Raw genomic sequence first — 17,293 nt, 5'->3', positions numbered from 1 at the left:
CATCCATACTGTTTATGAGGTAATATTTTTAGTCCATAAATAGGCTAGGAAAAATTTGATTTATTTATTTATTTATTTATTGTAATTTGAAGGATAATATTGATCATTATTTTTAAGCACTTTTTTTTCTGATTGTTATAAAATTAAATTTTCACAGCTATGGAAAATTGGGAGGATCAGACAATGGAGAGGTCTAGACTATAATTATGTAATGACAATAGACTTTGAGATTCAAAAAGTTAAGGCTTTTATAACTGTTAAAATACAATTATCAACATCCCATGTCAAAATATATGAAATAAATATCCTTAAATCAAACATCAAATTCTCAAGCAGCATTTTTCTTGCTTTGCCTAGCTGTAAATTTCTGTGATTATCAATACAAACATTTTTTGTTAGTTTGTGTGTGTAATGTGAAATTGTTGTTTGCCAACAGTTACTGAGAAAAATCTTATCCTTCTAAACCCACCCATAAGTAAACAAGAAGCTTTTATTGTCTTTTGCCCAAATAAGGTGACCTTTGGATTTTCATAGGGGTCTTGCTATTAATCTCTTATCTTTTTATTTTAATTCCCAAATGAGGCAAAGGAAAATCCTGGCATTCCCTACATGTGACTTGTACTCTAAGATTTTCAAAATGTAGCCTGGATTTGTGCAGATACAACTTTGCATGTGTATTTTTGAGTACTGTCATTTTGCATTTAAATGTTAGACAAAAACACATTTGTGTACACAAACCAAGGACAAATGGGCTAGAGCTAGTAAATTCTGTTCTGTGCACATGATAGCATTGCTGCCCAAACATGCATGGAATATGATGGCTTAAGTGTTACATAGCAACCAGTGAGAGGTGGTTGAGATTCCTTCAGAAGTTTGGCCTGTTGGTTTTATTTCCAGAGATCGCAACAGCTCAGGAAGTCGGACTCTTCTTTTTCTTCTACGGTCCCAAGAAAGACCCAGAAGCCTGTTTTGCTGCTCTGTCAAGGGATCTGTTAAGGCTAAAGGGGTCCGTTGCCTCTTTAGAGTCAGGTGACAGTCAGCGAGGGACATAGCAACGTCCTGGGCCAAACAAGAATCTGCTATGGTGCTATAAATTTGCAAGACAGTGACCTCTCACTTGTTATTTACTTTCACAACCTGCAGTAGACAGAAGAAGAATTTTCAGTGACTTAGTCCTGGAAAATGCACTGTAAATTCCTATCAGCCCTCATTCCTTCCTGTAAAGGTGTTAGCCTATTAGTTTGAGCATAGTAGGGAGCTTAAGCAGAAAAGTAAATTTTATTTTTCTGATCAAACACCAGATTATTTTGCAGAGAACCATGAATATGGCATCTCTGCCTGATAGCCAAGTGCAGATGATAGTCCTGAGCGGTTGTACATCACTAATGAAAGTGAATTATTTTTTGAGTTAGTTGCTAGGGAAAATGCATCTGTGCCTGTGCCAGAGACTAGCAACATCCTGACAAGATGATTGATTCAGTTCCCTGAGTAAGGGGAGGGAAGAGGCAGCAGTCCTATTAGCTCCAGATTGCAGATGTTTTCAGGTGGGGGAGTGAATGTTGCTTATGTAAGTGAATCAAAAAAACAAACAACCACCACCTCCACCAACACACTTGCATCATTTTATCTCTAAACTGGACACACTTTATTTTCAATTATATTATCAGCTAATATTATACATCATGTACCAAATTCACAGCTGGAGAAAACAGGGGCATCCCCTTTGGAAGTGTCTGGGCCACATTCAAGAATTGTGTAATCAAAAGAGTGACTCTTATGTTGGCTTTAATTGGCAAAGTAGTATAACTCTTAGCTATTTGGATTTCATATGGATGCAAAATAAATTCAGTTTACATGCCAAAGGGGGGAGAAGTGCAGCAGAATGCAGCAGGAAAAGCAACTAGGAGCAGTGTGTTAGTGGGGCATAAGGAAGTATGAAGGGCCTAAAGTAAGAATGTGCTTTCTTATATCTTCCTGTTACTTTCTTTTTTCGCTAACTCTTTCCATATAGATTACACTTATGTAGATCCACTGAATGTCCGTGTATAGTACACTGCATTGCCATTTAAACATGCTTATGTCTGTTTTTATGACCAATATGCACTACAGTTTAAGTCACTGTTGAATTTGCCTCTCTATGTAGATCTGAAAAATGAAACTGGCTTTGATGTTATGTGTATTGATAGTTCATCGTGCATATTTAGAATTAGCTGAGAGGTAGGCATTTGTAACAACACCTGTGACAGCTGTTGTTTCCTTCAATAGGTAATAGAATTTGATGATGGATCTGGATCCGTTCTCAGAATACAGCCCTTGCGGACTCCACGAGATGAAGCTATTTATGAATGTGTTGCTTCCAATAGCGTTGGAGAAATAAGTGTGTCCACTAGACTTACTGTTTTACGTGGTAAGTCCTTGTCAAACAATAATTTATTTTCTTGTGTCAAAACTATTACACTGTTGCTGCATTTTTCTACAGCTAATGAAAGAAAGAGTGTTTAATGTTCCTTTTTGGGGGAGGTTACTATCATGTTGTTAATGCTGAAAAATGGGAACTTCCTTTTCTGAAAATTGGATTTGGTTTTCTTCTGGGTGTTTGACCATCTAATGGCTTCCTCCTATTGAACATGGAATAGGGTGGGGAAGAAAAAATGTATTTACATAAGAATGAGCTGCAGCTAAACATTTTCTCCAAAGTAGTGGGCACAAACAGGATTTTCTTCAGCCTCTGACATGCATTTCTTTCTTTCTTTCTTACAAATGATATTCCCATTGGAGTAAATCCTAAAAATCAAATGCCCTTCGGCATCTGTTGTTTTTTCTTCAGGAGAGAGATAGGAACTTTGTTTGACACATGAAATGTGTCCCTTCTTCAATCACTTGCCATTCCTTCCTACAGTGCATTGTTCACTCTGTATGTTGGAGAGAGACTCTTTCTGTGGAACACTAGCACGTAATACCCGATACCAGTCACATACACAGGGAATTTGTGAGGATGTTTGTGTCTACTGGGATGAAAATTTCATCTGTTATACAGCATTAAGAAGACAATCTTTGGAGCTCTGTATTTTATGATTTTTTGCCCCACTGTTTAGAAACATTTGGGGGAGATATGGAGGTTGCTTTTCTTTATTTTATTTTTCCCTTGGTGCTACTTTTAAAGAACTAGATTTCTGTGCAGCAAGAAAGACTAACTTACTTGTATGTGGTTTTTTTAATCAGTGTAAGCAATTATGTTGTTAACATCAATGATGAATAAGGGCCACAACACTGTGTGTGCATGATATATATTTAAATATGTTCCTCAGAAGTAACTTGATAAAATGAAAATAAACACATGAATAAACCTATTAAAACTTAAAATGGTATCTCTAGATTTAACACTATTGTGTCTGGCACAATTTAAATTTTTTCCCCAGCCATAATCAATACAAATGGAAAGGTTGATTGATTGGCTCATGTTTTAATAGCTAGGTGCATTTGTTTTTAAGTCCCTGAACCAAATAGTTGTTTCTATTGTTTGAAATGACACAAATCGTAGTCTGCTCAGTTTTTTTTATAAATTCATAAATTATATGCTTATTAAAAATAAAGGCCCAACCACAAAGTCATATTATATAGCAATAAATGTTGTTTGCAGTGAGACCTAAAGACAAGCTTTCTGTAAGCTCAAAAACTTGTCTCTCTAACCGACATAAAGTTGCTCCAATAAAAGATATTACCTCACCCACCTAGTCTCTCTCTCTAATAGCAATAAATATCATTTAAAAATTAGAACTTTAGAAAAGCCAGTGGGAAAATTTAGATGTAAAATGTATTCTCTGCCTACAGAGTTTTATTGAAGGATAGAATACATTATCTACTGAAATATATTTACAGGCCTCCTGGGTCTTTTCATTGAAATGTGTGTTCATGTGTTTTTAAAGATGCAGTTCTAAATCAACTGTTTCTTCCTTACTCTGTAGTAGAGAGACACTGGGACTGATCCTCTTCCCATTGAAAACAGTGAATATTTAAATGGGTGTAAGATCGGCACCAATGTCAAGACTAGTTGGCTCTAAAATATGATCTATCTGTTTCCCACCCCCATCTGCAATGTAAGCTGTTTGTTGTAAAATACATGCAGGTTTTTCTTTGTCTTTCTTTCCAAATCAAATGGTTCAATATTCCTTAAAAATAACTAATGTCAGCATCCCACCTTTTGTGAATGGCCCCACAATAATAAAAGAGAATGTGCATACACATCATGGAGATAAATACAAGTTGGTAAGAAAACAATGAATAAATTAAATTAAAATTATTAGAAATGGAAGAGAGACTTTATAGACTCCAGCCATAATACTTATAGCTTTTGTTTGAAGGATAAAGGGACGTAGTCGAGACCCTCTGGGTCCAGGGCTTAGAGCCATGAGCTGGGAGGAGGCCCAGGAACACATTGATCCATGAAGTGTGGAATGGTGTGATAATGTCAGAGAGAGTTGTAGTTTGCCAACTGGAGAGCGTGTGGTAGCTTTGGCAGGTTTAGAAGCCATTAGTGCCTTGAACACTTGGATGTGTTGTGGTTGGTCATTTCTTTTATTGGGGACAGAGAGGAAGGATGATTCAGTGTTTTGGGCATTAGCCTGAGACTCAGGCAATCTAAATTCAATTGCTGACCTTGGGCAAGTCACTTCGTCTCTATGAGCCTCACTTCCGCATCTGTAGTATGACCATAACAGTACTTCTGTACCTCATTGGGATGCTGTAAGCATAAATATATTAATAACTATGAGTCACTCGTACTACAGTGATGTCAGCCATGTCAGTATGATTGATAGATCTGGGTAGATTGGATCCAGGCCCCACTTAGGCTTAATTCACCAGAGAGCCCCCATATAGTTCTGTATTGTGCAGGAGGTATAAATCTCTTTTTGCGGCCTCCTCAAATGCTACCTTCCTGTACTCCCTGAGAATCAGCAGATTTGTGCTGCATCTGAGACCATACCTGTTCTCATAGTAGGAGATCAGGATTTGACCTGAGGGTTGATGAGGCAAAGGAGATGTTTCCAAGCTACAAAGAGACCAATCACACTAATTTTTAACCAGTTAGATGTATGGTCATTTTAACTGGTTACAAATAACTTGGTTTAGTTTGTCTCAATGCAGCAACTTTTCTGCCATCACAGCCACATTTATGCACCTCCACCTAGTACTCTGCCTAATTGTGTTTCTGTCGATATGTTCTGGGCAGCTATCCCACAGTGCTTCAGGAGGAGCTGCCTATGCTAAGGACTATTCCATTCTGTTTAGATTCTTAAACTGTGCTCATAACTCTAGTATCTGAATCAGCAAGGGCTCTGAGCACTGCTGCAGCTCTTGTGTCTGGAGTTTGGTGATTTACAGTAGGGGAGTGGAGGAGAATAGAAAAGATTAAAGCTTCCCTGATCACTCTGAAACATTACGTGAAAAGCAGGCTGAAGCAAAGGGTTGTGTCCTTCTCCACTGAAGACTGGAATGCTAGTCTACTAACACAGTAGAAACGTTGATGGTATTTCTGTGCCAGCAGTGATTCTCACAGACCCAACCTACCCTTTGCTGATGAAGCCATGTCAAGACTACAAGCATGTCAACAAATGCTGCTTTACCTATCACCTGTGTTCTGTCAAAATGGTGATCAAGTGCGCCTTCATGAGACTGAAGGAGAGATGGAGAAACCTACTAAAGCAAAATGATATAGATCTGAATTACATCCCGACAGCCATTGCTGTCTGCTCTGTTCTCTGAAATATCTGTGAATGAAAGGCAAAGAACTACATAGACACATGGAAACTGAGGCTGGATCCAGGCTGGTTTCCCATCTCACTACAAGCCCTGTGATTACTATTGCTGATCATTCTGAGCAAATGTGCATAATAATGGGTTCCCTGTGCCAGTATTTCTGCTCACACTGTCACTCAGGGAGGGGAGCAGGAAGAGGAGCAAAATCTTTGTGCTGTTATGCCTTTGTCATATCTCTGTTATTAAGCTGCCTTTTATAAACTGATTGATGCGATGTGAAGCAATCACTTTCGTATATAATAAAAAGTAAATTATTTATTTAGAAGTGTTTCCCTGGCCATTGATATGAGAAGTGTAATTAAAAAACGTGTTTTTTTTAGAATGGAAAAGGTGCAGAGCATTTTCTGGAGTGTGAAAAATAGGGAAAAAATGCATTCAAGGTACAGTTATGTTTCCTGCTGTCAGTAGATGGGTCACGAGTAATGAAAGTTCGTTTCCATGTTCTTGCAATACCTTGTGATTTTGAGATGGGCAGGGGCCATTTTAAACTGGCTTGCTCCTCTGGGTAATGCAGTCAGCAAAAGTCAGACACACAGAGTTTAACCTTTATTCTGAGGGATAATGCACTCTGGGATGTCTGACTACATAGAGCTAAATGAGAACAGGGAACTAGATTTACCAGTTACACTGGCATTGTTATGAGTGCCCTTCAATAGGCAAGATAATGATGTACCTAGCTGGTAACAAGAAATTTACCATGTCCCAAAAGAGGCAGCTAGCTGGGAAAGTGCCTGGGTAATATTCACTGGCTTTAACCATTTGTTGTGTGGACACAGTGTTTTTAGTTCATTGGGCCTCTAGCTGTTCATAGACATGGTAGAAAGTTGTATGAATGGGGCCAGAAAGAGAGAGTGTGTGATGCATGAATATATCTGAAAGATAGTTGTCTCTTTCAAAACTATTCACTGTTATGAGAAGTTTGAAGAGCCATAGTAAAAACTTCACAAATTTTCAGTCAGAATGCAACAGCCTATGTGTAATATCTTGTGACCAGAATTAGCATGTTCATTACAGTCCCATTTTATTAATGCCTCTTTTTGAAGATGAACACTGTGGTCCCTGCTGTGAAAATGGTACTTTGCACTTTATGTTATAAAGTAGTCTCTGCTGGGGAGCCATGCTAGGAACATTAAAGAACAAAGCACAGCTGCTTGACAATTGTACAAAAGGATTTTATGAAAGAGTGAACCAAAATGAAAGGTGGCCATTATACAGACAACTTACCAACAATTATGGTACCAAGTGAAGTGCAGATTATTTGAAATGGCTTATAAAGAAGTGCTAGGAATAAGTGGATACAAAATTATAAACTATTTTGATATATTTTAGTTGTGCATGTAAATACGTGCAGGGCAAATAGAAACATTTGCCTTCCATGCAGTATAATTTGAAACACTTAATGAATTATCGCTTTGTATAAGAGGAAAGGAAAATGTAACTGTTAGCCAGATCAGGAAATGAGCAAAAATTTAAAAAATGCTCAGTCCATTTCCTATGGCTGAGTTTTAAGTAACCAGATGTTCTCAGTTCTTTTATAATGAAGGAATATTTTGTCATGTCTAATGCAGAACTTTAGCATGCCATTACACAGTCTCATAAGGACTCATGCTATAACTAGTGTTAGTAGTTTAAGAAATTCTGCTTGTGAAATTTAAATGATCAGGAAACATATCAGGATATATTATCATAAGCTATATAATACGCATAGAGTCAAATTTTACTTTCAGGTGCATGTGTGCAACCCAACTGATTTCACAATTATCTAATTATTTTATATGCAAAAATAACTTTAAAATCTGTCTTAATGCTTAGGGTCATTCGTAATATAAATGGAATGGGTTGAATAATATTCATGAATAACTGAACTATTTTTCCTATCTATTATCTCATACATATTTTTCAAGTAATATTTTTTGGTAGCCACTCAACCCCCTTGATGTAATATTTCTCAAATAAACTGTTTTTCCCACCAATCAGTGACTAATTTATTCTCAAATATTTTTCTCAACAGTTATCACAATGTTTGACATATAATAAATATAATGCAGTTTTTCCTTTTACATGGAATAACTGTACTTTTAAAAGGGTCTATTATAGTTAACAAAATGCATATTGATAGTAATTAGAAAATTATTTCTATATTTAAAACAGTTATGCTAGGAGTAGATATACAACTTGAAAATAAAGGAAATATCCCAAATTCATCAAATTTACTTATATCTAAAATCTTTTTATCAAGAATTTCAAAAGTGAATAGTGAGTTTGGGTGTTTCAAATTTTGGGTGCCAGTTTAAGCCTGCTCAAAGGTGTCTCACAGTAGGCACAAAGTGCACTAGGTGCTTTTGAAAGCCTTATTTTCTATGATTGTTTTTCTATTCTTCTGAAGCCTCTTGAATTCCTTGCTGTCCCACAAAATGATCTTAACATTCTACACTGTTAGGATGTGTCTATTAAATGAAGATGTACCTTTCCTTGTTGTTTTGAACTAACTAGTCAGTGAAAGCAGCTACTGGTCATGGTTTGTGTCTTTATAATGATTTTCTTATTGTTTCATTCTCTCTCTTTCATTTTCCTCTGAATTTCATCTTCTTGTTCATTCAACCACATTTCAGATACTTTTTCCATGACTGTAAAATTACCAGTTCAGTTTCACTCATATATATCTGTTCATAATATTTACTTCATATTTTGAAATGGTATCAGTAGTAATGAGGTATTGCTATCTAAAGTTTATAGGGAAAGTCAATTTGAAGTGGACAGTCATAAAAGATGAATGTTGGCTTGAAGTGTCAACCAGTAAAACTGTTCCTTCTCATCCATATCTATTTTCTAATAAGAAACCTTTTGTAGTAGATGACTGTTCATAAAATAGATGTCTGGCAGGTAGGTGATCAGACAAGAAGGACTAATACTAAAAATACCCCAAACAAACAAAAAACAGTAGTCCTCTTTATCATGAAGGGCTTTTTTTAACTAAAATGTTTTGACCAAGAATGTATATCTGTGTAGGAAGGTGCAGTGGCTTTCCTCCAAGCCCGGGCCTGAGGAAGGGCCACAACGACGGAGCCCAACGAGCCCCCGTGCTATAATCTGTTAATTCTTTTCAGATAAGAGCTCAATCATTAATTTCAGCCTAAACAGCTATTACAGTCCGGGTTGTCTCAGGGGTTAACCTAATAATTGTTTTTAGAAGTGTAGGCACTGTAGCAAATAAGTGTCTATCCCTGCTCTTTACAGAAAAAAATTAATGTATCATGACCAGGACACACATATCAATGTTAAAACATACTGTGGTTTTCCTTCTATTCCTTTTTTTCTTTACAATTTATTTTATGTCATTGATGTTTGTGAAAGTCCACTCACTTGTCCTAGAATTTAGTCCCAAATTGAATCCATGCTTCATCAGATAACATTCTGTTTACAAGCTGGACTGAGTAACAATGAGGCGGGAGAGAAACATTAGAAAAAAGGAAAATAGAAAATTTCACCACTACTGCCCCAATCCTGGAAGTCTGCCCACAGAGTCAGTTGCAGGATTATCAGTTATTTAGGTCACCAGTTTGAATCTGTCTTGGTTCAGTAATGACCAAAAATTGTTAGGCCACCAAAGAACCATGAGAAGAAATGGCTGGGCATTTTGATGTAGTCCGTAGAAGATTACAGATCCCCTCTCCCCTCATCACCATTCTAGCTTTTACTAATCAACACTTTTGGTGATTTCAGCAGAGAGGCAGGGAATTAAACTGGTGAAGACTGCAATTTTTTTACTCCCTATGGGTGGTCCTATGAGGTCAAGGTTGATTCAAATGGGCTGGGCAATGTGAGTAAGATTGATCGACAACTGCTGTCTGTATCGTATCTGTTTTGTGGATAAATAAGGATTTTCCATCTCCTGTGCTGTTAAACTCTGTCATTTTTCAACACCATTAAATTAGATGAGTGAAAAGAAACAAACGGTGAATTTTTTTCAGTGCCCATGTGGATCTAAGGTGTTCCATGTATATTAATTAACACTTTAGGTTTTGAATTGTACAGTTATTTAATATAGATGTAAATATGTGTGCATCATTCTTCCATTTTTAATTGATAAATGTAATAATTAAAGACTACTTAGGATACAGGAAACTGCCACCTAGGACATGAAACATGACCTTACAAATCCTTACTCAAGTGACTAATCCTGATGCATGCATGTAGCCCCTTGTGCTCACACAGAGTCACATCGATGCAGTATCAGGATTATACAAAATCCCATAATCCACTGTCATAAAACCACTGTCTGAGTCACAGCTCAATGCTGTTCCAAAGTGTGCATTCTACTTCACTATGTTGAGCTATTTAAAATTTATGCGGATAATGCACTTCCTATTACTTTCTCCTTTAGTTATGCCCACCTATTTTAGTTACCTATGGCCTCAATTCAGCCTGGCACTTAAACACATGTTTAGGTCCATCTCTGTTCAACAAAGTACTGAAGCAGTGCTTGTCTTTAAGCACATACTTAAATCTCATCAAAATCTCATCGAAGTCAATGGAACTGAAGTACCATGAATGTGGAGATGGTAGTCCTGTTTATAAATTGTGGAATGAAGTGATAAATTGCATTTGCTTCCATCTTTGATTGCCTCACCTTCATGCATCCATTAAGCAATCTACTCTGGGACTACTTCCAACATTCCAAACCTCTGAGTAGTTTAACAGCTGCCATTTTTTAAAAGCAACCTGACACAGAAATGTTTCCTCCCTCTGGCCCTCCCTTCCTTTAGAATCTGGAATTTCCTCTTCATTTACATTAGTCTTGCAGTGCAAAATGGACAGTGTTCAGTCCTGAACCCAGACACTGGTTTCAGGACCAACATTTTGCAAAACATCAGGAATAGAAATGGCTACTTTTTAGCATTGGAGGGGAGTCGGAAAAATCCCCCCTTTCTAATGGAATAGGGCAGTTGTTTCTATTTCTGGCAGGTCATGAGATATCAGACCATAAAATTGTGACATTGTGTAAAGAAAAGCCATTTCAGTTAATTTATACAAGTTTATAAAATTTATTAATTATAGTTTTATCTCTTTCAGAAGCTTTCCAGGTGAACTCAAAATACTTAGGAGGGAGAAAAATATTACAATTAATACGTTTTAGAAATCTCTGTTGATTAATTTGTTCTGTCTGCTTATCTAAAATAGACCATGATAATGTATAATAATTGTTGCTTAAACAGAATACACAGTGGTGTGGGGTAGATGTGTTATTGTCATGAGTTTGGAATTACCAGCATAATTTATTCACTAAAGGTGGTAGTGTGAGGCTGCGATGGGAGATTGTTTGTTTTATTTGTATGTCACCTGTGCAGTAGGCCAACCTGTACGCCTGAAGTTAGTTCACTGCTTACTGTAAAGTCAGCATCCCCAATAAGCATACCTCAGAAGATTGCTGATTATATGCAGTTAGCAATCTTCTGATATTAAAAGGTTATATTATTGTAGGCACATACTCCTCTCTCTATCTCTCTTATCATGTTGCATAATATGAAAACTATGTATTTGGAAACTTTAATCTAAAGATTTTTTTCCTTAAGAAATGTTTTATTTCCAGTTTGAGGATAAGGTTCCTTACATGGTTCTTATAAGGTTTCAAGTAGCTTGTGATCTGGCTTATTATTAATGTATATACTTGATTTAGGATGAAAGGAAACCACTGGTGTTAGAAACTTGATAAGGTTCGGTTTAATTATTACCACAGTAAATGTAGATATAAGATGCATAGCAGAGGATAATAAAGCAAAGTCTGTTTCTAGAAGAAGGTCAGTCATCATCCTACAGCTTTTCAGGCTAGTGGTTTCTGAGAACACTAATGTCTCATCAAGTGCACCATTAGGATAACAGGAAGTTTTGTTGAAATGTAGGACATGTTTGACATTAGAGTACTGAAGTGACAGCAAAATTAAATCCATTTTTAGTGCTATAGGCACTCATCTTGAAAGAGAAAAAAACACAGTAAATTACATCCAGTGAAGGATGGGGAAAAATTATTTTGCAAAACATCTCCAAAATTATCTCAAGTAATATTGCAGTTTATTTATTTAACTAATAACCATTTATAAAATGTTTTATTATTTTATTTGTCTAGTTTTATAAAGTTTCATGTGGAGCACAATAAAACAAGATCAGTAAATGCAAGATAATTTTAAAACATACCCAGTCAAATATATTAATATTGAAAATAACCTCTTTCTCTGCAGATTTCATTAAGCCAAACTGATTTTAATAGTAAAATATTTAGATTTTTAGAAAGGGGAATTTGGCATTCCTATGACAAATGATGGACAATAATAGATACAGTAGAGCAAAAAAATAAATAAAAAAAAATTATTTGCACTGTTATGTTAAAAGAATCAAACAGCTAGTATTACAGCAGCCTACCAAAAAATCCTTTTATGAATACTGTGTGGTTTATGCATTGCATTAGAACTTATTATGATAGATCTTATTTCGGGTATGGCCATGCCTGCTGTAAACTGACATAAAGTGGTGCAGCTGACTTAATACTTATCATTAATCTTTGTTGCAAAGATGCATTAATAAAGTCTCCACTCACTAGTTTAATAGCAAATGAAATTCCCTCATCTTTGATTACAAACAGATAAATCATCTTGTGCAAAATTTAGCTGTGACTTAAATTATTCCATTAAAATGATTTACTATAAAAGTACTACAAAGGGCTATAGGGTTACGATATAAAATGTTGCCTAGTAATAGTAGCATTTTGCTAGTTTTTTATTTCAAATGCCTCTTGTGAAGTACAGTATTAGTGAATGCATGCAAAAAAAACCAAAAAAAAACAGAATAATGATGGTAGATTTTTCAAGTGGAAGCATTTCAATAAGCTTTTTAGACAAATTCAGACTAATAGCACTGATTAGAGCCAGGTGCTGTTTAAGCTCTGCCAATGCACCTGAATCCTGACTCTCAGTACTTCTGCTATTCTTGTCCTGGGCCTCTTTTAAGGAGCCATTACCAATTGTGTGTAACTGAATTATTTTAAACAGTAATTAAAATAGATAAAGGGAGACTGCCAAATATTTAGGCCTCTCAGCTCCCTAAACTTACCGTTAGTTTAATGTTCCATGTATGAAGCTGAAGAGTCCTTAATCTTTCCACATCTTTCCAATAGAGAGGCTCTTTGCCTTCTGGGAACAAGAAGAGGTCCTCTCAGCATGTTTTGTTGCCTTTTTTGCTCACCTTCTCCCTGAAACACCACTCTGTGATAGAAAGACTGGGTGAAACTCCCTGTGGAGTAGGGAGAACCATTGTAGACCAATCCCTTATAGTGATTGGCAGGAATAAGAGACACTTTCTCTCACATGGGCTGAGATCCACAGTGCTCCAAGCCTGGGACCAAACTTAGAAACCGATCTTGGCTCCCTCAGATTCCATTGCTCTTCACTTTGCGCTGCCATGTTTTCAGTGGACTTGCCCTGTAATTTATTATATATAAAATGTATCTTTTCGACTTAAATGACATCGTCTCTGCTCCAAAGATGATAAACCTGTATACACAAATTGTATCTTAGTGTTCATGCACAGATTTATTTCGTTTAGGCTGTAGAGTTAAGGTAGAAGACTCTGAGGAATCCTCCTCATTATACCTGCAACAAAGTGACTTTTAAGGAAAATGACTGGGAAGGCTGAAAAATTGCCAGGGTTCTTTCATAAAGAGTCACTGTTACAAGTAACTTGATTTATTGTAGTAAGGTGAAGGCAACTACAGAGAAATGGTTAGGAAACCAAAAAACAATAATTTCTTGTTGTGGCACATTTCATGTTTCAGGCAAAAGGCTTGATCCAATGAATGTTGCAGTCAGTGGAAAGACTCCCATTGACTTATTTGGGCTCTAAATCAATCCCATAGAGAGCTTATTAATTGCAAAGTGGTGGAGCCACACAAAATATGCAGTCCAACATTTTCACACCTGGATAAATTTAGGCACCTCAGAAAGTCACCTGAGTCTGAGAGGTGTCACGCACCTACACTTCCCATTGACTTGAGCTTTGTGCTCAGGGACTCTGAAAATCTGGTCACTTGCTTAAATTCCTCAATGTGGATCTTCGTGCCTAACGTTAGGTACCCAGACCAAGATATACTTTTTAAATAGGTGCCTAAAGTTTAGTTATTAAGTAAATATTTAAGTATCTGAACAAATGTTCAGCACCCAGCATCCCCCCAATGACTGCAGTCGGAGCTGCTGGATGCTCAGCATTTCTGAAAAAAAGGATTACTTAGGCATGTAAGTCAGGATTCAGGAGCCCAGTTTTAGGCACTCATGTTTTGTAGTTTTACCCACAGATTCCATAATGTTGGCCTTAATGTATTGGTTCTAACAATAGTAAACCTTGGTTGGTAAATAATTGATAGAATGACTTTTAACAAAAGAGAAAATGTTTTCAGGATTTTTTTTTTTTTTTTACAAATCCTTCAATTTGTGTAGTTCTTGAAAGGTGGGAGTGTGTATATATGATGTAAGTGCAAGGGGGTGTTCTTTAGTGAGTGAACTAGAAAACAAAGGGAGTTTGGGATGTATTATTACTGTAAATTCCTTATTTACAGGAAACTGACTTTTATTGTGTCATAAGAAGGATTAGAGTTCAGAAAAGCAGAAATTGGGAAGAAATATTTTGAGATTGAATTCTTTGCCTAAAACTGAAAATAATGTAGGCCTATGAATCTGATTGGCAAAAATATTATAGACTTGTTTTCAGTTTATTGGAAGGAACAGGAAGCTAGACGGTGAACTTTAGAAAGGACAAATTAGTTTTTATTTTCAACAGTTAATATACTTTGTACTGAGATGGTTGGAATCTTCATCTGATTCTCCTTCGCAGGAAAGTCCTAGTGATTTATTTGCTTGTTTATGTTAATTGAAAGAAAGATTTGGACAAGATGCCCAAGGATAAATTCTGTTTTCAGTTACACCAGTGTAAATCTGGAGTAACTCAGTTGAATTGAGTGTTGTTAAAAATATTGAGAGCAAAATTTAGCTCTTAGTAGTGTGCCTACCCCAAGTGTTCAGAAATATGAGTTTAGTCCCCCAAAATCATGCACTTATCATAAAAATCATGAGATGTTTAAAATAATAAACTTGTTGTATTTTTATTTGCCTCCTGGATTTTGAGTCTGTAGGGTTCAAGTTTTTCAGCTTTTCTCCTAAACCAAAAGCATTAGAAATTTACTTTGGGTTTTTAAGTGAAAGCTAAGAATCTCATGTAATGACAGGACTTCAGGAGATGAGGCTTTAAGGAAAACACCAAATATGAAGAGACTCACAGTATGATATTGAGAATTGGCAACACTGCTCGGGTCTGCTGGAATAATAGATATATTAGAATAGCATCAAACAAATGTTTAAATATTGAGGTCCTGATCATTTCCGATACAATGGAATTAGTTTTGAATTTTGACACATTCTTCTTAGTACTTCAGTGATTTTGATTATGCTGATTGCTCACTGCCTGCCTAAACCATTGAAATGATCATCATTCATTAAAGAACTGGGGCCAACATGACTTTCCTAATGTCTTGTACACAGCATGCATTTTTTAATAAGGATAATTGTAAGTCAGTCTGTATTTCCTGAGTTTTAAGGTGTGAAATACATTTTGTACGGTTTCTGTATGATTATTTTTAATTATTATCAGAAAGCTTGAGGTATATTATGGATTTTGTTCCATACCCAGATCTGATTATTATAGGGGAAAAAGGCTGATATATGGGGCAAAGAGCTGTGAAATCCCTTCATCGTCTACCTTTATGAGTAGTTGTTGGAAGCCTGGCTAATTTCATTTTTGGGGTGGTGGTTTTAAATTCTTACTTTAGTCAAATGCATCTGCAAATTACAGTAAGGCTGCAGAAGCAGCAGTTCAAGGCTCCTCACAGTGCTACTCAGCTGGACATTACTTTACTAGGTGTAAAAAAGAAAGGACTATTTAAAATAAATCTTTAAGTGGACAGCCTACAGATTTCAAAGTAAATATTAAAAAAAAAAATCTATGGGAAAAGAAGTGATTGCTAAAACTGTAGTAGTAGGTGCATTGTTACCATTTTTCAGCTGATTACTTCCTTCTGAACGTTTCCTACACTGACATAGCCTTTTCAGCCCTATCATATTTTTTCCTCGTGATTCATGGTGCATACGTATCAGAAAATGTGTTTGACATAGAGCAGAATTGGTATGCATACTACATGGACTGCTATATACAGTACTTAGTATATTGTGTGTCCGAATATGTTAAGTAGAGGCTTGATCTCACCCTTCCTTATGTAGGCTCATGCATCAAAGTGTGTCTTGCAAAATGAGCCACTGAATTTACAAGATTAAGGAAGACCAGATACAATTGGTAATATATGCAGTAATATATGTCTCTATATTAAATGGCAGAATCAAACCTTAACTTTAGAGGCAAAGTTTTAGCATAGTATGAGAAACTTTAGTGAACCATCCCACTGACCACATTAGCTGATCTGAATGTTGTATTCCTCTATAGCAGCATTACATTTTCATGTAATTTGTGTAAATTTTCACTTTCCTTTCTCTTTTTTCTCACTAGCATAAAATGAATAGTCTGTACCTGTATGCTGAACATAAACATATAAGCCAAACTTGTAAGAAAATGTGATTGGAAGACTAGTATGCAGTGTAGTTATAGCTGTGTCAGTCCCAGGACATTAGAGAGACAAGGTGAGTGAGATTATATATTTTATTGGACCGACTCCTGTTGGTGAGAGAGGCAAGCTTCCGAGTCACACCGCTTTTCTTCAGCTCTGGGAAAGGTACTCCCAGGTATACCTGAGATACTTTGATGATATTTTCATCCTCTGGAGAGCTGGCTTAACTTCAGCAACCACCACCCATCCATTAAACTTTCTCTGGAACACTCCCACACTAGCATTAACTTCCTGACACCAAATTCAGCTTCAACCATATACAAGAAACCCACCAATCATCTAATCTATCTCCATAGATCCAGTAACCACCTCGAACACACCAAGAAGTCTGTTACCTACAGCCAGCCACTGAGATATTACAGAATATGTTCCAAGGAGAAAGTCTGGGATATATACCTTACCACATCCAAAAGCTATCTTCACCAAACAATGACACTCTACCAGAAAAGTAGATCTCATCATGGTACGGACCATCCAAATACCCCAAGAGAACCTGTTTCAATACAGAAATAAACCCTCCCTGAGCACACACCCTTAGTTGTCACCTACCACCACCCATTGCAACTTATATAAGGTATCATCAAACAACTACAACCCATACTGTATGGTGACCTCATCCTGATTGAAAACTTTCCTGAACTTCTGGCCTTCAAACCACCCTCCAACCTTTCCAAGCTCATCATCAGAAGCAAGCTTCCCACAGACCAGGGCACAGCAACTTAAAGCACATCAAGCCCTGCCAGAACAACAGATGCAAAC

The 17,293-nt window shown here is 36.5% G+C and overlaps 1 protein-coding gene across 2 annotated transcripts in view; it reads left to right on the top strand.

The window, feature by feature from the left end:
* PTPRD (protein tyrosine phosphatase receptor type D) overlaps nt 1–17,293 on the top strand; it is a 1,886,025-nt gene that overhangs the window by 1,589,861 nt on the left and 278,871 nt on the right. For both annotated transcript variants that reach the window (XM_067553085.1, XM_067553086.1), the window contains one exon: nt 2,266–2,407. In XM_067553085.1, the coding sequence (XP_067409186.1) occupies nt 2,266–2,407 (142 nt within the window). The remainder of the gene's footprint in view (nt 1–2,265; nt 2,408–17,293) is intronic.

Source organism: Emydura macquarii, unplaced genomic scaffold (genome assembly GCF_026122565.2).
Source record: "Emydura macquarii macquarii isolate MOO-44397 ecotype Brisbane River unplaced genomic scaffold, CSIRO-AGI_Emac_v2 contig_1451, whole genome shotgun sequence".
Taxonomy (NCBI): Eukaryota; Metazoa; Chordata; order Testudines; family Chelidae; genus Emydura; species Emydura macquarii.
Note: the sequence above shows the minus strand (reverse complement) of the source record. Positions and strands in the feature narration are given on the sequence as shown.